General features: G+C 48.4%; 1 protein-coding gene across 7 annotated transcripts in view; it reads right to left on the reverse strand.

Annotated features, from left to right (window-relative positions):
• Positions 1 to 516: 516 nt before the first annotated feature.
• The window catches only part of MTMR3 (myotubularin related protein 3), an 84,813-nt gene continuing 64,984 nt past the window's right edge, over positions 517 to 20,345 (reverse strand). For 6 of the 7 annotated variants that reach the window (XM_044275275.1, XM_044275271.1, XM_044275272.1 and 3 more), the window contains 7 exons: positions 17,364 to 17,534; positions 17,063 to 17,208; positions 15,081 to 16,401; positions 14,201 to 14,311; positions 12,337 to 12,425; positions 12,155 to 12,181; positions 517 to 1,294 (listed from right to left, as the gene is read on the reverse strand). In XM_044275275.1, the coding sequence (XP_044131210.1) occupies positions 1,138 to 1,294; positions 12,155 to 12,181; positions 12,337 to 12,425; positions 14,201 to 14,311; positions 15,081 to 16,401; positions 17,063 to 17,208; positions 17,364 to 17,534 (2,022 nt within the window). In that variant the 3' untranslated portion in view covers positions 517 to 1,137. The remainder of the gene's footprint in view (positions 1,295 to 12,154; positions 12,182 to 12,336; positions 12,426 to 14,200; positions 14,312 to 15,080; positions 16,402 to 17,062; positions 17,209 to 17,363; positions 17,535 to 20,345) is intronic. The other variant, XM_044275277.1, reaches the window with a different exon arrangement.

Genomic DNA, 20,345 nt, shown 5'->3' on the forward strand with positions numbered 1-20,345 from the left:
CCTTTAGTACAGATTTCTAAAACTGGCCTAAGACATATTGTGGACATGGTAACACAATGCATTCCAATCGCTAGGGAAGAGGGGGAAGGTGGTCAGCCATTGAGAAAACCACAGAAATAAAAATCAGGTAAGTGCTGCAGTAGATGAGGTGCTTATAGTCGGGAATCCTCATAGGTTTATCACTTTATGGGGACTGCGGCAAAAGGTGCTTAGAAGAACTGTGGCATAACACCTTGGCCCTACAGTGTTGCCCAGTTACTGAGAGAAGAGCGAGGAAATTAGGAGTTTCTTTCTCAGCGGTCTCACTTGTGCAATAGGCTTTCCTGGTAGAAACGATCCAAATATCCTTGTGCAGAACAGCAGAATTATTCTGCCAACCACAAACTATGTCAAGAAGAAATCCTCTCATCCGCCAATGCCACCAAGCAATGAATGTAAACACATGGGCACAATTAGAGCCCATGCTTTTATCAACATGTGCTCATCAGTGAAAAAAATAATAAAATAAATCAGACAATAAGCTTGGTCAATTGTATTTGTCATACAATGTCTACAGTACATACAGTTACATATGAGCCTAGTACTGCTTCCCAGAGCCTGACAAACAGAGGCCTGAACTAGACATCACAGACTGGGGTTAGGCTAGAACTATACTGACAGATGGAGAATACCTTGACACAGATGCAATTTCAGGCTCTTCTCCTTACTGAATCAGCATCTTGTGGCTAAGTAGAGATACATTTAATAAAAGATTTGGGCACCTTGGTATCATACTTAGTGTGACATTCCTTCACAATATGCATAACTGCATGCCCCCTATTGGGTTCATGTTACATATTACCCATGGTGTTAACAGAGGCCTCAACTGTCCTTTCATATACACTGAGCTCCTGCAGCTTTCAAAGCAGATATGAAAGCGCAGATTCCGTGATGTCTCACCCCACCAAGCACAAACGCTGCTCCTACATAAGACAGAAAATAAAGTATGTAGTATGCAGAAATAAAAAAAAAAAGAGAACAGTCAATAGAAAAAGAAGATGGCTTTGTCTTAGTATTCCATCTTCAATAGCTTGTTCTTCCAACAGATTCGGAGAGGTCATCTGTCTTCTTGCTCTACCAATCTGGAAGGATGATTGCCTAGTTAGAAGAAGCTGTGATTGGGTTGTCCAGTTCCATGCTGGAGTGAAGATTGTTGTAACAGGACTTGCACACACGGTTGGGCTCAAACAGTTGCTGACTTGGAACAGGAACCTTCTGGTTGCAGCAGCTCGAACAGAAAACATTTCCACAATTCCTTTAAGAGAAAACAAGCAGTTAAAAAGATATAGTTACAGTGAAACTCCAGATAACATTTCATAATTTGAAAAAATGGACTATCATGGTTAATAATGTACCAGGGGCGTTAATTTTTTTTTCACTATGATCTCAGAAATGCTAGGGCTCAATGTCAAAGAATCTATAGTGTACAGATTACCTTGGATGCTTACATTTGAAGGACCAAAGTGAAGTCATAAACAGCCCTGGCAGATTATATGACCTTATCAGATCCATTTTACTAATAATGACGTTTTAGGCTACTTTCACACTAGAGTTCGTCGGTCCGCTCGTGAGCTCCGTTTGAAGGGGCTCACGAGCGGACCCGAACGCTTCCGTCCAGCCCTGATGCAGTCTGAATGGATGCGGATCCGCTCAGACTGCATCAGTCTGGCGGCGTTCAGCCTCCGCTCCGCTCGCCTCCGCACGGACAGGCGGACAGCTGAACGCTGCTTGCAGCGTTCGGGTGTCCGCCTGGCCGTGCGGAGGCGTGCGGATCCGTCCAGACTTACAATGTAAGTCAATGGGGACGGATCCGTTTGAAGATGCCACAATATGGCTCAATCTTCAAGCGGATCCGTCCCCCATTGACTTTACATTGAAAGTCTGGACGGATCCGTCCGAGGCTATTTTCACACTTAGCTTTTATATGCTAATATAATGCAGACGGATCCGTTCTGAACGGAGCCTCCGTCTGCATTATTATGATCAGATCCGTTCAGAACGGATCCGATCGAACGCTAGTGTGAAAGTAGCCTTAAAAAGCAGTTTCACTTAAAATGGTTCTATGGGACTTTAATATTGATGGTCTACTCTGAGGATAGGATCAGGGGGATCAGAGACCCTGCCGATCAGATACAGTAGCTGCAGTGCCAGAACTACACAGCCTTGTCCGTTGTGTAGTGCACAGAAGTCATAACTGTAGTGCTGATGACATTCAGGCCTCATGCACACGGCCGTTCCCGTATTACGGCTTGCAAACAGTGGGTCTGCAATATACATGCACACGGCCGTTCCCGTATTGCGGCTTGCAAACAGCGGGTCTGCAATATACATGCACATGGCCGTTCCCGTATTGCGGCTTGCAAACAGCGGGTCTGCAATATACAGCCCCCGGACGTTTGAATGAGTCAGTTATCAAGAAGTTGCTGTGCGGAGGCACAGAACCCCATGGAAGCACCACGGAGTGCTTCCGTGGTGTTTCACTCCGTTCCTCTGCACCGCAAAAAAAATTGAAGTTGTTCTATTTTTTTTTGTGGTGTGGACAGATCATGGATGCATTCAAGTTTAATGGGCCTGGATCAGACTGCAGCAGCCGCACTGATGCTGCCTGTGTATTGGGGACCTCAAATTGCCGGGCAATGGCTGTGTGCATGAGGCCTCACTTTCATAGGAGCAGCACTGCAGTTACCAGCTCTGATCACTGCGCAGTGGATGGAGCGGTGTACTCCAGTAGCCTATGCTACTGCAAAATAGCTGATCGGCAGGGGTACGGGGCATATGGCAACAAAGATCAGATACTGACGTCAAAAACAAAACACAAAAAAGGAGATTTTTGTATAACTTACCAGTTAAATCTCTTTCTCGCTCTTCCTTGGGGGACACAGACCTTGGGTATAGCTCAGCTCCCTAGGAGGCGTGACACTAAGCAAAACTGTTAAGCCCCTCCTCCATCAGCTATACCCTCAGCCTGGAGATAGAGGCTACCAGTTGCGTGTCCAAGTAGTGAAAGGATAACAACCAATAACGGAAACAACCAGCCAGCAACCCAACGGGGCGCCAGACCATAACCCTGTAACCAAACACAGAAGGGTGGGTGCTGTGTCCCCCAAGGAAGAGCGAGAAAGAGATTTAACTGGTAAGTTATACAAAAATCTCCTTTTCTCGCCCATTTTCCTTGGGGGACACAGACCTTGGGACGTTCAAGAGCAGTCCAAGAAGGGAGGGACCACAAACCCAAGGCGGAACACCACCAGAGCATCAGGAAACCGCTGCCTGCAAAACCAGGCGGCCCAAAGCAGCATCCGCTGATGCATGCGTATGCACCCTATAGAACTTTGTGAAAGTGTGCAGAGAGGACCAAGTGGCTGCTTTGCACAACTGTTCAGCCGAGGCCCGATGCCTCTGCGCCCAGGAAGCTCCGACTGCTCTGGTGGAATGAGCAGTGACGCCGAAAGGCGGAGGTCTGCCCTTGGCTCGATAAGCCTCAGACACCGCCAGTTTAATGAAACGGGCAATAGCCACCTTGGAGACCGCCAACCCTTTGCGCGAACCCTCCGGAACCACAAACAGGGAGTCCGTGCGCCGAAAGGACCCGGTGACCTCCAAGTAAATCCTCAACGCCCTGACCACATCCAGACGGTGCAGTTCCCGTTCTCTGGGGTGGGAAGGAGAGGGACAGAGCGACGGAAGGACGATGTCCTCATTGATGTGAAAGGCGGAGACCACCTTTGGCAGGAAAGTCGGGACAGGCCGAAGCACAACCTTATCCTGGTGGAAGATCAGGAAAGGTTCGGAGCAAGAAAGAGCCGCTAACTCCGACACCCGTCGGAGAGACGTGACGGCCACAAGAAAGATGACCTTGCAGGACAGAAGGCGAAGGGAGACCTCCCGTAAAGGCTCGAAGGGGGCTGATTGGAGCGCCGAGAGCACCACATTCAGGTCCCAGGAAGGAACTGGAGGGCGGTACGGCGGAACAGAGTGAGCCACCCCTTGTAAAAAGGTCTTAATTGGCCCTAGAGGGGCCAGGGGACGCTGGAGAAGAATAGACAGCGCCGAAATCTGACCCTTCAGAGAACTGAGGCACAGCCCCAGGTCCAGACCCGACTGGAGGAAGGACAGGATTGTGGGAAGAGAAAACCGGAGAGGTGGGATGCTCCGGGACTCACAGAACCCCAGATAGGACCTCCAAACCCGATAGTAGATCCTAGAGGATACGGGCTTACGAGCCCGGATCATGGTGCGGACTACGTCCGCGGAGAAACCCCGTCGCGTTAAGACGGCGGTCTCAATAGCCACGCCGTCAAACGTAGCGAGCCTAAATGCTCGTGGAAGATCGGTCCCTGAGAGAGAAGGTCTTCCCTGGAGGGCAGTGGCCACGGTGCGTCTGCCAACAGCAACATTAGGTCGGCGTACCAAGACCGGCGGGGCCAATCCGGGGCGATTAGAATCGCGGGGACGCCCTCTGCCGCGATCCTCCGAAGAACCCGTGGCAGGAGGGGAAAAGGAGGAAAGACGTACAGAAGGGAGAATTCGCGCCACGGAAGGACGAGCGCGTCGGCGCCGTATGCCTTCGGGTCCCGTGCCCTGGCCAGGTATAGGGGGACCTTGTGGTTGAATTTGGAGGCCATGAGGTCCACGTCAGGGCGACCCCAGCGAAGACAAAGGGCTTCGAACACCTCTGGGTGCAGGGACCATTCTCCCGGGTCGATGGTGGACCGGCTGAGGAAATCCGCCGCCCAGTTGTCCACCCCCGGGATGTAAATCGCAGATAAGGCCGGCACATGCGTCTCCGCCCAGAGGAGAATGAGGGTCACCTCTTGCATCGCTGCAGCGCTGCGAGTGCCTCCCTGATGGTTTATGTATGCCACAGCCGTGGCATTGTCCGATTGGATCCGAACAGGGTGGCCCCTCAGCAGATGGGTCCAGTGTCTGAGGGACAGAAGAATCGCCCTCAGTTCCAGAATATTGATTGGAAGTCTGGACTCCGATAGAGACCAAACGCCCTGGACGGACCGGGGAGGGAAAACCCCCCCCCACCCCCGTAAGCTGGCATCTGTGGTAATCACCAGCCAGTTCAGTGGACGGAAGGACTTCCCCCTTAGAGGGATATGCAACCACCAGCCGAGGGAAGCCCGAGCCAGGGGAGGCAGAAGAAAGGTCCTGTCCAGACTCCTCGGTGATTTGTCCCAGGCCGACAGAATTGCCCTCTGAAAGGTGCGGGATCGGAATTGTGCGAACGGCACCGCTTCGAAACAGGCAACCATCTTTCCCAACAACTGCATGCTGGATCTGAGGGAAGGGCGGTGATGACGGAGGAGACTGCGAACCGACCCGCGAAGGGCCAGACGCTTGTCCGACGGAAGGCGGACCTCCGCCAACTCTGTATCCAGGAGCATCCTGGAGGGGGTAAGGGAAGATTTGGGGTGGTTGATAATCCAACCGAACCGCGTCAGGGTCTCCAGAGTGAGTTCCACACTGCGGGATGTCTGAGAGAAGGAGGGTGCCTTGACCAGGATGTCGTCCAAGTATGGGAGAAGAAAAACACTTCTTGAACGTAGAAGGGCCAAGACAGGGGCCAGGACCTTGGTGAACACTCGAGGAGCCGTCGCCAGACCAAAGGGAAGGGCGACGAATTGGAAGTGATCGTCCCCCACCGCGAAGCGCAGGAAGCGGTGATGACATGGAGCAACCGGAACGTGGAGGTATGCATCCTGAATGTCGATTGAGGCCATGAAATCCCCTCTTTCCAGGGAGGCCACTGCGGACCTGAGAGACTCCATCCGGAATCTCTGCAGTCGGAGAAAACGGTTCAGGCGTTTTAGGTCCAAGATCGGACACACTGAGCCTTCCTTCTTGGGAACCACAAAGAGGTTCGAGTAGAACCCCCTGAACCTTTCCGTCGGAGGCATGGGGGCGACGACACCCTTGTCCATTAGAGAGTGAATGGCCGCGAAGAAGGCGGCCACTCGTACGGGATCTCGCGGAGGACGGGATCGGAAGAAACGGTCTGGCGGAATGGACGCAAATTCGATTTTGTATCCGCAAGATACAATCTCGAGCGCCCATGCGTCTGAGATGTGGGCCCGCCATACGTTCCTGAATAGGAGAAGGCGGCCCCCCACCCGGGTGGGTGGGGGCGCACCTTCAGGCAGAGGGCTGCTGGCCTGTGGGAGCCCGTGCAGGCTGGGACTTGCGCCAGGTAGGTTGCGTCCGAAAAAACGGCTTCTTGCGTCTATCCTGGGCTGGGCCAGAGGAAGAAGAACTGGCCGCGGGTCTAGACCCGGTGGGCTTGCGAAAGGACCGAAAATGGGACGAACCAGCGCGACCACGGGGGGCGCCCATTGGCCTGGACTGGGGGAGGCGAGTACTCTTCCCACCCGTGGCCTCTGATATAAGTTCGTCCAGACGGGTTCCGAACAGGCGGGAACCCGTGAATGGTAGGCCGGCCAAAGAGCGTTTGGAAGCGGCGTCCGCCGCCCAAACCTTCAGCCAGAGTTCCCTCCTGACAGAAACTGCCAGGGCAGAGGAACGGGCAATGAGGGCACCCGCATCAAGGGAGGCCTCACAGACGAATTTTCCGGCCTGAACAATTAGTTGGGCTAAGGAACGGAGGTCCTGAACAGGGACGTCCGACCCTAACTCCCGTTCCAGTTGCAAACCCCATTCAGAGACCGCTTTGCCAACCCAGGCGGAGGCAAAGACCGGTCTAAGGGCCGAACCAGAGGCAGTAAATATGGCCTTGGAGAGGGATTCCGTACGACGGTCCTCAACAGACTGGAGGGAAGATCCGTCCTGTACAGGAATAGTAGTGCTTCTGGACAGGCGAGCCACGGGAGGATCAACCTTAGGCGGGGATGTCCACGTGGTCACAGAATCCGCTGGAAAGGGATAACAAATGTCCAGCTTTTTGGGTGTAATAAAGCGGACGTTAGGCCGAGTCCAAGCCTTGGATACCACAGAAGAAAAATCAGCGTGTATGGGAAAAACCTTGGAGGCCTGTTTGGGGCGGAGAAAGGACACGCCGGCCTGTTCAGAGCTGGGGGGGTCATCGTGTAGCTGAAAGGTATCACGGATGCTAGTGACAAGATGCCCCACCGCGGACGCCAATTTGGACGGAAGCTCTGAGTCCATGTCCACGTCCGAATCCGCCAGTTCTCCCTCAGAAAGCGTATCCCTTTGAGAGGATAGACTTGACTGAGCTCGCACGCATGGCGGAGAGAGCGAAGCATCTGGAGAAGATGTGCGCTCAACCCTTGAACGTTTCTGAGTATGCCCGGCCCTGGAAGATTCGCTGGGAGGCAGGGAACCAGTGGGGGCGGCAGAAACGGTAGTCCCAGCGGGTGCGACAGGGATTGTGGCAGCCTGCGGGAGAGGCGGTCTATCCACGAGACGGCCCACTACGTGTGTAAGGCTTTCCACCGCCTGAGACAGAGACCTAGCCCAGTCAGGGGGTTCAGAGGCACCGGGGGGCGCAGCGGGAAGCGGGCCCTGCACCGGGGCCTGACATGCAAGGCAATGCGGCTCAGATTGTCCACGCGGAAAAAGTTCCTTACAGGCGGTACAGGCATGGTACCAGGGTTTGGGGGCACCCGTGGGATCTGACATGCTGAAAGGTGGTTGTACTCTAATACAGAGACCACAAAGGGTTATAGCAGCTATGACCAGGAGGGTTAGGAGAGGGTTAACTGTCCTACCAGTGCCTCAGAAGAACGTCAGGAGATGGCCCAGATCAGCAGCAGCAGAGAAGCAGTGAACAGCAGTGAGCAGCAGAGAGCGCCCACAGAAGCCGAGCGATGTACACAGGAGGTTAGAGTCCCCCACCGTGTCCCAGCTTCCTGTCAGGAGTGAGGAAGCGCGGGAAACCTCAGCAGAAAGCACGGGGAACAAGCTCCGCCCCCTCCAGCGCTTGAAATGTCTCCTGTGAAGGAGAACGTAGCTCCGCCCCCAAAATGACGCGCGCGTAAGCCCCGCCCCCTGCCGGGCCCGCTAAGCCCCGCCCCCCCGTTCTCGGCGGGAAGGGGGAGAGAGAGAAGAGAAAAATGGAGTCAGCCCCGAATGAGGGGGAGGGGGGGGAGAAAGATAGCAGCGTGGGGGGGGAGAACGGCGTGGGGGTGCTGAGGATGCTGCTGTGCTGCATTGTCCTGCAGATGAGCGCTCAGAATGAGCGACCACGGGTGCCCCCCTTACCCAGAGGGGTAGATGCTGCAGATAGGGACGGGGTATGGGCTGGAATAGCCATCTCACCGTCCGACGTCTTCACCCTCAGTCCTTTCCAGCAGGGTCGCCCCTTCAGCCACTGGCACCGCAGTGGCAGGAAGCTGGAAGAGGGGCTTGGCGTGCGGGCGACCCCCTAGCTGGCGGGATGTAGGGGAGCCATTGCTGCCCAGATCCTCCTATTGCTTCTGTGGGGGAGGCAGCAGTGCAGATAAGTTGGCACTGGCGCAGCTCAACCCCGGGAGAGCAGAGAGGTCTAATGCGTCTCTGGTATCCCTAGGAAAAAATAAAATAACAAAATTAGAAGTAAAAATAACAAGGAGAAAACAGCCCTGCAGTAGCAGGGAGTGTCTTGCCTCCTTGGACACTAAGCTAAAACTGGTAGCCTCTATCTCCAGGCTGAGGGTATAGCTGATGGAGGAGGGGCTTAACAGTTTTGCTTAGTGTCACGCCTCCTAGGGAGCTGAGCTATACCCAAGGTCTGTGTCCCCCAAGGAAAATGGGCGAGAAAGCAGAGTTCTCCTGTAAAATCCTCCAGCATTTCTGTGCCTCTACTGTTTGCCAAGTAGTGACCAAGTTCAGCTCATTGATTAGCAAAGAATGCCACTGCCAACTGGTGAATCAGCCATGCTCCTGTGAATAAATCATGGTGTATCTGACCATGCTGACAGCATGGGCACTTGCAAGGACCGTCTCCCTGCTTGAGTGAAATCATGTGTTCTGTAAGGAACTTGTACAGCACAACCAAACAAAAAACACACACTGGACAATACTGCGTTACAGCTATAAGATGGCAGCAACATTGTATTTGTTTTTATGGGGTCAGCTTCCTATCCTTGACCAAGCACTGTGGCTATTACTGCCTGTGGACATGTAAACCATGGACTGCATTAGACAACACTACAACTTCTAGCAGACATGCAAGAAAGAGGTTCAGCTCATGCAGCGAAGAGTTAAAAATCAGCGTCCTCAACCCACACCGCCAATGTTTATTAGGTAGCAGGCAGCATGCATGTATTTATGTCACAGAAACTACTACTCTACAATGATACTAGTTTTTTGAGAGTCACAAAGTCTCCAATTGCTTTACTTATTGTATCTTCTTACAGTTCAAGCTGTGTACAGGGGGAGTAGCCAGGGCACAGGGGGTGACAGCTACCCAGCAGTGGGTACTGCCTGCCCTTACAAATAACATCACTTACCTAAGCAGCTTTACATGATTGCTAATGGGATTTTTACTAATCTAATTTCCATGAGTCAGGTATGATCCCGCATACCCTAGCTGATACCTCTTTATTCTGTATTGCACAACTGGGACAATAGTGGTATGACGAAAATGAAAATAAAAATATATAATAAATGTACATATAAATCTTGAGCTCGGTAACAGAACACGGAAATGTGCTTTTCGGTTCCCCCACAAACTGTTCCAGGAAAAGGTCTTAAAACTCCATCATAAAAGGGGTTCTCTACCTTAAGCCTCATACACATGGCCATATTATGGACTAGTAACATGGCAGGCATTTGTATCTCGGTATGGAAGACAATTATAGCATGTCCCTTATGTATACACAGTGTTCCTGTTTGTATGACATCAGCAATATAAAAAATGTACAAACTAGGTGTTAAAGGGAGTCTGTCAGCAGATTTACCTCTTTTTAACAGTTGCCATACCGCTGCAGCCGCAACACAGATGATTAACACAGTACTTTTAAATGCTTTGGTGGACTTTTAAATATGCCAAAAACGAACTTTGATGAGGGCTCGCAAGTGCCCAGGGAGGAGTCCACCGGGTTGGAGCCCAGGCAGCTCTGCCTCTTCGGCTCTTATCCCCGCCCAGCCTCCTCCTCTGCCTGCCTATCTGTTTTCTCTCCCCCTCAGCGAGATCCCGCGCCGAAGCGATAACTTCCTTGGCTGGGGCATGCACACTGCGATGCCCATTGCTGACACGGCATCGCAGTAGCTTATGCGCATGCCCCGACCAAGGAAGTCATCGCGTCGGCGCGGGATCTCGCTGAGGGGGAGAGAAAACAGATAGGCGGGCAGAGGAGGAGGCTGGGCGGGGATAAGAGCCGAAGAGGCAGAGCTGCCTGGGCTCCAACCCGGTGGACTCCGCCCTGGGCACTTGCGAGCCCTCATCAAAGTTCGTTTTTGACATATTTAAAAGTCCACCAAAGCATATAAAGGTACTGTGTTAATCATCTGTGTTGCGGCTACAGCGGTATGGCAACTGTTAAAAAGGGGTAAATCTGCTGACAGACTCCCTTTAAGCAGCACAGCCTAACTACAGCTACATCCTAGCTGGGTGTGGACCTCAGAAGGCTGGACTCAAAACCTTCTCAAACTAACATCCACATAGAAAACAGAAGCAATACTACTTGAAAATGGTTTCATAGAGTGAATAAATATTTTTTCCGGAGAACATTTGGAGCACTGCTTATTTTTCTATATGGAAACAATGTCACAAATACTGTTGGAGTGCAGCTAAGGTTACTTTCACACTTGCGTTCGGAGCGGATCCGTCTGGTATCTGCACAGACGGATCCGCACCTATAATGCAAACGCTTAGATCCGTTCAGAACGGATCAGTTTGCATTACCATGATAGTGCAAACGGATCCGTTTTGACTTTACATTGAAAGTCAATGGGGGACAGATCCGTTTGGAAATTGAGCCATACTGTGTCAACTTCAAACTGATCCGTCCCCATTGACTTACATTGTAAGTCTGGACGGATCAGTTTGCCTCCGCACGGCCAGGCGGACACCCGAACGCTGCAAGCAGCGTTCAGGTGTCCATCTGCTGAGCGCAGCGGAGGACAAACGGTGCCAAACTGATGCATTCTGAGCGGATCCGCATCCACTCAGAATGCATTGGGGCTGTACGGATCCGTTCGGGGCCGCTTGTGAGAGCCTTCAAACGGAACTCAAGTGTGAAAGTAGCCTAAGTATCAACTGGCTTCTGATGATGTGCGGTATCGTTGGGCATCAGTATTGCCAAAGGACACAATAGCAGGTTCCAGTGTGGGGGTTTGTTTCAGAGCAACCACCCTGCCTTCATTAGGGCCATAGGTCAACAATATTTTCATAGCTGAACCACTCAGAAGTTTTGGCTTTCCTTGTGATCTAGTGACTAGTATGAAAAGCGTTTGCCACTGCTTCATACTGAGGTCTTGTGACTTTCATGTGTTCGAAATTTCTATTTTCTTGGTTGGAAAATAATTTTGCTTGTCGGCGAGAACTCTTTTTGTTGGCAAAATATCCACCTTTCAGAGATATGCTGCACTGATTTCAGTTTCAGCCACAACACAGGTATCTAGTGTATACATGTTAAGGGCTCATTCAGACGGCCATATGCCATTTGCAAAAATGCGGATCAGTTTTTTTGCGGATTAGATGCTGACCCATTCACTTTGGGGCCCTTTTCTATTCCACGGTTCCGCAAAACAAATGAAACATGTCCTATACTTGTCCGTGAAAATCAGGACATGGCCCTATTGAAGTCTATGGGTCCGCAAATATACTGAATGATATCAGTTTTTTTTTTTTTTGCGGATCCGCAAAAAAACGGATAGCATTCAGTATTTGTGCGGACAGCATACGGCCGTCTGAATGAGCCTTAAATGTGACATAACCTCTTTCTAAGGCCTCATGCACACGGCACACAACTCTAGTGGTCACCAAGTTTGCACACAAGACATCAGAATGATGATCCAAACAGTTTCATGTTCTCAGTTGCTAAACCTTTCTGGCGAATATTTCCCACTGTACACGTAGCGGTCTTTGCTTCTTTTCTCAGGACATGTTTTGCACGTGAAAGGTGTAGGATTGCAAGGGGGCAGATGCTGTTAGTTCTGGTGATTGCAAAAGAACAAACTGTCTAACCAACCTCAACAAATAGCTCACCACGTTTCGGCACCGGCTCCTGCATTCCTGCAAGGAAACATGGCTGAGATGGAGGAAGGTTTCATTGGCGTTGTAGTTTATTTGTGTGCTGGTGAATGTAGTAACTAAGCAACATTTAAAATATGAATTAGCAATCAGTGGGTAAACAGATTAATGTCCTTGGTACTCTTGACGGTACTTACCTACAATGGTGTTTTCTGCTCGCCAACCAGAACTTGCCATCACAGTTGTAACAGTTAGCTGCTAAATGGTCTGGAAGCCATCTTGTCACCTGCAATCAAAATAGTTTTTGTAATAAATTTCAGATATCTCCTCTACATTATGGCACCAGAAAAGCTGACCATTTTGGGGTGTGTATGACTTTTTGCTAACTTTTTATGACATTTTTCTGGGAGGTAAAAATAGCAAATCGGCCATTTTTTGCCCCAATTATGCCATTCACCGTATGGGATAAATTTTTTAATACTCTAATAGTACAGGCGTAAGTATTTAGATTTTGGAGGCAGGGTGATTTAAATTGTTATATTTTTATTTTAACTTTTTTTTTTTAGGTCGGCAAGTGGACTACAATATGCAATCATCAGATTGCAATTTGTATCAGGTAATGGAATTTTGTCCTTTATCATATACAGAAATAGCCATGTTACAATTCAGTGCTGGCACCTGCTGGCCTGAATTGTAACGTACAAGTAATGAGCCTGGAAGTCTAGTACAGGCGGACATTAGCCACGGGTGTCTGCTGTATGAAAAAGCTGGCACTCACTCCGCTCCAGAGTGAGCACATCTTAAAAGGTCCGACATCTGCCGTACATGTACGGCGGATGTTGTGAAGGGGTTAAAACATTATACTGGAGCTAGGCTAGAACTAGTGGGCAATATGGGATGTGATGTCACATCTCAAGCCACAGCAGCAATACTGCCAGCCTGGCTGTATGAGAAAAATTTAGGCAACCATTGGTTTCTAGGAATTTCATCTGTACTAGTCATTATAAAGCTTTCAATTATTTTGATGCCACTGCAGTCAATCGCTGTCCGCAGTGGTGACCTGCTCCCCTTGCATCACGTGAAATCAAAACAGAAGTTTACATTCTGACAGCGCAGCAGAGGCCGGGAACAGAAGGAGGCGGGAGAAAGCAACGGGAAGCAGGTAAGAATGTTTCCCTTCGCAAGTCTGCCCAAGAGGGGGTGTTTGGCAAAGACGCACAACCCCTTTAATGACACCCTCCTGTATGTCCATCTGAAAAAGGCCATACTTACTGATACAAGAGACTAGTTCACTGCTGCATGCAGACCTGCCACAATATTATATAAGAGAGCATAATAACCTGCCCTTGTATAGGGGAGTATAGCTTTTTTCACTGATACAATGTAGTTTTGGCTTCCTTTTTTAGGGACTTGCTATTGCTTTTTAGTGTAGAGACAATAAGATGTGACCTGCAAGTTGCATGGGCAAAATATCAACTAGTACCTCTGGTATATCATTTACAAAGGATACAGCCAGCCCCTGTAATGTTGTGGAAGTAAGAGCTGGCAGTACCTGTGGGATGCACAAACAGAGGTGCTGAGTAACCCACCTGATCCAACAGTATGAGAGTGACCAATAGGCCGATAGCCAGCATGGTGCATTTCATGTAACGGTGTGACTAGCACCTTAGAGGAACCTTATCTGTGTGCAGTGTTAAAACAATGCATCCACCGAACTGACAGGCATGGAAGTGCATCCACTGAACTGACAGACATGGAAGTGGATGTTCATTAGTACTCTGCACCAGTGCAATCTCTGTGCTACACCATAGGGGACAGTCTGCATGCAGTAGTAAACTAGTATTTTACCTTCTATCCCTAAGTATGGTCTTTTTCAGTGAGAGGTGGGAATCCGACTTCCTTTTCAGGGACCATCTACTAGTGGTACTCACATGCACAGGAACAGATATGATAGCAGAACAGTCACTTCATGTATAATTTGAGGGCTGAATAGCTATTAGCTCTGACATCCTCTTCTCACGTTAATTATCAAGGTGATGGTTCCATTAAGTGCTGCCATACCTCTGTGTCCCGCTTGTCCACCTGCTCCCAGCTGGCTTCTGAGAAGAGTTCTGTACTGCAGCCTGACAAACAGCTAGGGTCTCTGTTGCTTTCTGAGTCAGGAATGGAGGTCTGTAAAGAGCAAAAATGTATATTATCTGGAAATGTTAAGCGACAATACCGATATTTTCAATATATTTAATTAAATTTTTATTTATTTTTTAAAGGGAACCTGTCACCGGGATTTTGGGCATAGAGCTGAGGACATGGGCTGCTAGATGGCCGCTAGCACATCCGCAATACCCAGTCCCCATTGCTCTGTGTGCTTTTATTGTGTAAAAAACCGATTTGATACATATGCAAATTAACCTGAGATGAGTCCTGTCCCTGACTCATCTCACGTACAGGACTCATCTCAGGGTAATTTGCATATCTATCAAATCGTTGTTTTTTTACACAATAAAAGCACACAGAGCTATGGGGACTGGGTATTGCGGATATGCTAGTGGCCATCTAGCAACCCATGTCCTCAGCTCTATTTACAAAATCCCGGTGACAGGTTCCCTTTAAAAGCAAAATACATCAGATATCTGTTGTTTCACAGTAAAGCTATGTTCCCAAAACAGTGGCTGTGAATCCACATGCAACTCTTGGCCTTTTCAGCCACTGACATATGCAGGCAGTATGGTACCAGGGATGCCAGGCTCAGGATCATACAACTGGCACCATACAGGATCATAAAACATCAGACATAACATTCAGCAGCGCAGAACAGAACTTTGCTGCAGCATTTGCATCAGTGCCAATGGCCCACACTGGTACAGATACCACGATTTACACAAATCATGACAGGGTTCATTATACAAACTTCACAATTCAGTTCGAGCCTATGGGAACTCACCACCTCATCTGTAAAATCTCCACTGAAACGTAGAGGGCCGTTATGCAAATGGCTTTCAAGTCGACAGCGCAGCTCTTGCACTTGCTTTTTTAAAGTTTCCACTTCCTGCTGATGACCACTTTCCATCTGCCTCAATCTCTGCTGGATGGCATCCACATACAAAGGCATCCCATCGTCATCCAGATGATTGCGGGCTGGCTGCTCTGGGGAACTCCCAATCCGGTGTCTTCCACAACTGTGCAGGGGGCACTTGTGTAGGAAGTTTCTGAGATTAACCTGGGGGTTGTTTGAACTAGAGTTCTGCCTTGAGAGTATCTGCTTCCCCCGACGATTGTCCACACTAAGACATGGTCCATCAACAACAACGGGAGGGGAAGATTGGTCCCTATTGCACACATTTTGTGTGTTGCATTCAGTAGGGGGAAAGGCACTATGAATATGGGGATAAGAAGAATGCGTCCTTTCATTATGGTTTTGAAACCCTTTCAAACCAGTCATAATTATGCCCTCATCTGACACATGCTCGGATTTCAGTGAAAGTTCATTTGCTGCCGTCACATGGTCTAGTTTGCATGGCCATGATTCTGAATGATCATCGACCAAAGTTTCTGTTGAGCCTTCAAGGACAAGATGTGGTGACAGTTTCTGTGAGAATTCAGAACCTGGACAGCATTGAATTTCCCCGTTTAATAAGTCCAAATCATGCTTTTCACTTTCCTCTAGCTCAGAGGCATCAGAACACTGTTCTCTAATAACCTGACTCACTTCCCCCTCACACACCATGACAGAGACTTCCTTTTCTTCAGACTGGTTGGAAATATCAGCTTCGAAAGGTGCTTGGTCTAAATGTGTACATAACTGTCCAACGGCAGGGTTTGTGTCTTCCTCTTCTCCATTGGTTTTCCCTGCGTTGTCACTCTTCGATGCACTACTATTCATAGAAGATTCCTCCTCCTCGTCTCCCACAGTTTTTTCAGGGTCCCGTGTTTTTTCAGTTTGTTCAACCTTAGCCTCTTTTTCCCCATTAACAAATTTTGCATTCTGCTCTTCTCCACCCCCCTCCTCTTTGCTGGCTTCTTGCAGTATGTTTTCTATTTGCCCTTCGCCAACGCCAGCTGCCATGGATAGCTGAGCCCCCGGTAGTAGTCGCTCTCCTTCTTGGCACTCTTCTGCAGAATTTGCCAAGCCATTCAGTTCCAAAGAGCGCCGATGCTCCTGCCACTTCTCATTTAGACTGGGGTCACTGCTGCGCCTATTCACACAGGGTACACTTATGTCACAAGCAGTTGGGAGATCATCATAGGATCGAGTCTTGGGTAACCTAGGGAAAGGATATAAATACATTATATGTATATTGCAATGTGTATGCAAATCTTAAAAAAAGTTTTGCAAGGTTTTTAAAAACTTGACCGAGAGCAGGTGTCTAAAATAAAGAAAAGAAGAAAAGAAAAAAAGAAAAAGAAATAATATATCCTTTTTGACTTTTTATATATCCCATCCATGCACTTCGGTCTTAGTCACTTTGATGCTTGCTGGGTTGGAGTGCCTGGCAGCAGCAGTCACATAAACGATGGATGTAAAGTCATTGAAGTACAACCAGTGTAGTGAGACATATAAAAAGGTGAGTAAGGCGTTTCCCTACATGTTGGATAGCCCCCTGCTCTGGGCAAAGCTTTTTAGAGATCTCTGAAAACCCTTAAAATTTTAGTAACACAGTTTATAAGGCCGAAAAAAAAGACATCTGTCCATCTGGTTCGGCCTGCTATCCTGCTAGTTTACTGGAAAGTTTCAAATTTATCCTTTTTCTCTGGTTACAGAGAATTTCCTGCTTCACTCCACAGGACCTGCAGAATCTAATACACTTAGTAAATGCTGCTTGATAATAGGAACATTGTCATAATGCAATAACTAATGACAAGTTGATATCCCCTTGAGATCAGATGAAAAAGAAAATCAAATACACCTACGTTTCGGTCTCTCACCTGCACAGAGGTGGCTCCTCCCCAGCGGATCCAGGTGCTGGGTATGGGGTACAGGATTCTTCACTAGGTGTGGATGGGGAAGAGCCTGGGAGGTAGACCGCACTCCACAACATTAGATTGCGAACGTGGCACACAGGATACAGCACCTGAAAAATATCAAGAACATTAGGGAATTGTCTGCAACTTGACAGTCTCAGGTGGCACTTCATTTTGAATTTAATACACATTACAATGTACAATACACAAAAGACATAGAAGCTATTATATAGTGAATTCTAATAATACAATCAAGACTACTTACACTTTCTGATTGAGAGGAATACAGCAAGTTCTTGAAGGAACGGTTCCCAGCTCTTAGCAGTGACCAAACTGAGCATGTCCGCTCCTGAATGTGTTTTTCACTTCTTTCCTTGGCGTTATTACAAAGAAATGTCCCAAACAAACAGGAGTAAGTGTGCTGCACCAATTTCACCTAGAAAAAAGGTACAGCTAATAAGGAACCACTGAATGCCAATACACAAATTGCCATATCTCTGACACAAAAGACATGATGATCAAAGGAGGTCAACTCAAGCACCAATATTAACAGGTTCACACACTCTCAAATGACCACTAGCAAATACTATACAGAATTTATTCACTTAAAAGGGCATTTATCATTTAGAGAAAGTGAGTACAAGGCACTTACTAATGTATTGTGATTCTCCATATGGTCTTCTTTGCTTGGCCTCATTCATTTTTTCATCACATTTAGTGATAATCGAAGCGAGCTTCGGATGCTACATCCGAAGTCGCTTCGTTCAAAACTTCAGACCAAGGCTACATGCACATGAACGTTGTTTGTTTTGTGAAATTACAAAATCCAATAAAATAGCATGAATCAAGTAATTTGGAAGCATTACAATCTCTTCCATTCAGCATTGCATTACATAAATCCGTGCAAAGCAAAGAACAATCCAAATAGTACACATGGAATCTCATTTTCTTTTTTCGCCCTTCCCCCCTTAAACCACCCTTTCCCATTAACTGGTATCCCTCCCACCCCCACCCCCCCTCTCCCATTTGACGCAATGTGTTGCCCTAGGTTGATTCCAGGAGAAAACTATAGTCACAATGAAGGTGTCTCCACGTAGTCAGGTAATGAAAGAAGAGAAAGTAGAGAGAAATGTACAATACCTCTCTTAGGGTGTTCAGAACCATAGATTTTTCCCTCCTCCCCTCTTTCAGGGATTACGGCTGGTCAGTGTTCCAAGCCCAGAGTGTGGCTGGAAGTGTTGTCTGGACATTATCTGGTTACCTTTAGTGGTCCCAGTTCCCCTTTCAGATCCTTTTTTTAGGTACCATCCTGTTAGCCGGAATGGGCTCATTATTTTTGTGTACTCTGGGCTTGGAACATATGTCAGAACAAACAATTTCCATGTTCAAAATAATTGCTGTCCTAGTGACTCTAACCATTCAAAATGAAATAAGTGGCGCATTTGGGCTACCACCAGTTCCTGGGTGGGGACTTCAGTTGATAGCCATAGTCGCAGCAGGCACCTTTTGGCCACCATAATCAGTTTATGTCCCACCAAGGGTACTTTAGAAAGATCACCTCCCCTCTCCTCTGTACCCTGGTTAACCATTTGATTAACATTATCAAAATGTAATATTGCCAACGACGGCGTGCTATCCCTGCTGAACCTGCTGATCTTGCTTAACATCAGACTGACCCCTTCCGAAAACCTGCTCAATTTCGAGCACACCCACAAGCCGTGGTATAGATCTGACTTGGGGGTGTCACATTTGGGGCATGCTGTAATTCTACCTGGGTTAGCTGGGGAGCTAGGCAAATCAAATCCATATACAGCATGATGTAAAATGTTCACGTGAGTCTCTCTCCACGTTTCGTTTATGATGGCCTTGCGCATTGCTGAGATTCCCGAACAGACTAATTCATGGATCTCCGCCACCCCCAATTTTTGGCCCCATTTTTTTAAATATCCCTTTAGGGTCTTTAGCCGTCCACCGGTCTCTCAACTTAGGAACGAGTCAAAGTCATTGGGCTTCCATTCCTTTGACAGGTCTCTAGATAAACTCCTACAATAGTTTCTCACTTGAGTATACTGCATAAATGAGGAGCCTCCCAATTCCTGCAAAGTCGCCCATCTCCCTTCAGTCTCATGTAAAAGGTCTCCTACTTTATTTATCCCCTTGAGGGACCATTCTTTAAAAAGTGCACTGTCCCTGCCTGGTAGGAAAGAAGGGTTCCCTCTTAGGGGGAGGTGTTTGGATATCTGGTATGGGAGGTGAAAGTGTGTTCCAAGTAGTTTCCAAACTACAGTCGTGTCCCTCACCACGAGAGAGGATTTAATGTGAGCAGGTAGAATGGGTCTTTTAGCGTGAAGTAAAGCCACCAGGTCCCAGGGCCGCACTAACTCCCGCTCTAAGGTCAGGTTTGAGTAGTGAGTCGTCCCATTAACCCAGTCCAGGATGTGCCTACTGATGCAAGTCAGGTTATAACCTCTAATATCCGGAAAGTTTAGGCCTCCCTCCTCCTTTCTAAGTTTTAGTTTGTCAAGTGAAATTCGGGGCCTTTTTCCTTGCCAGATGAAACAGACGAACCTGCTTTCCAGCAGTTTAACATCCGCATGGCGAAGGAGAAGTGGGATGGTCTGGAGTGGGTAAAGAAGTTTGGACATGCTCATCATCCTGATGAGGTGGCATCTTCCTACTAGGTTTAACGGGAGCCCCTGCCATCTATCTAGCTCTTGCACAATCTTGGCAATAAGTGGGGGAAAATTCAGGCTATACAGTGAGTGTGGGTCTCTGCCAATTTTTATACCCAAGTACTTGAAGCTCCCTTGGGCCTTTGCTATGCTTAAATGTTTAGGTAGCTGATAACCCCCTGTATCTTTCTGGGATAGGGCCAACAACTCGCATTTTGACGAGTTCAATCTGTACCCTGAATATGACCCACAATGGTTTAGTGCTCGAAAGATCTGCTCTACATGTTTTTTAGGGTTAGCTATAAATAGCACTATATCGTCTGCGAACAGCGCAACCTTTAGTTGTCTATTACCTACAGGGCCGTCTTTAATATTGATTGGACCCTGGGCAAAAATTTACTTGGGCCCCCTGGATCCCGCCTTCCCACACCTTAGCATGCAATCACGCCCTCCACCACAACACACACACAAAAAATCCACACATGTGGTAGAGTACAGTGAATGGCTGTAAATACTTCCAGTTTTGAAGACTCCAGCGGCTCAGGATCAGTGCTCTGGGCTGGAAGTGGGCACCG

The sequence above is a fragment of the Bufo gargarizans genome, chromosome 1, assembly GCF_014858855.1.
Source record: "Bufo gargarizans isolate SCDJY-AF-19 chromosome 1, ASM1485885v1, whole genome shotgun sequence".
Classification (NCBI taxonomy): domain Eukaryota; kingdom Metazoa; phylum Chordata; class Amphibia; order Anura; family Bufonidae; genus Bufo; species Bufo gargarizans.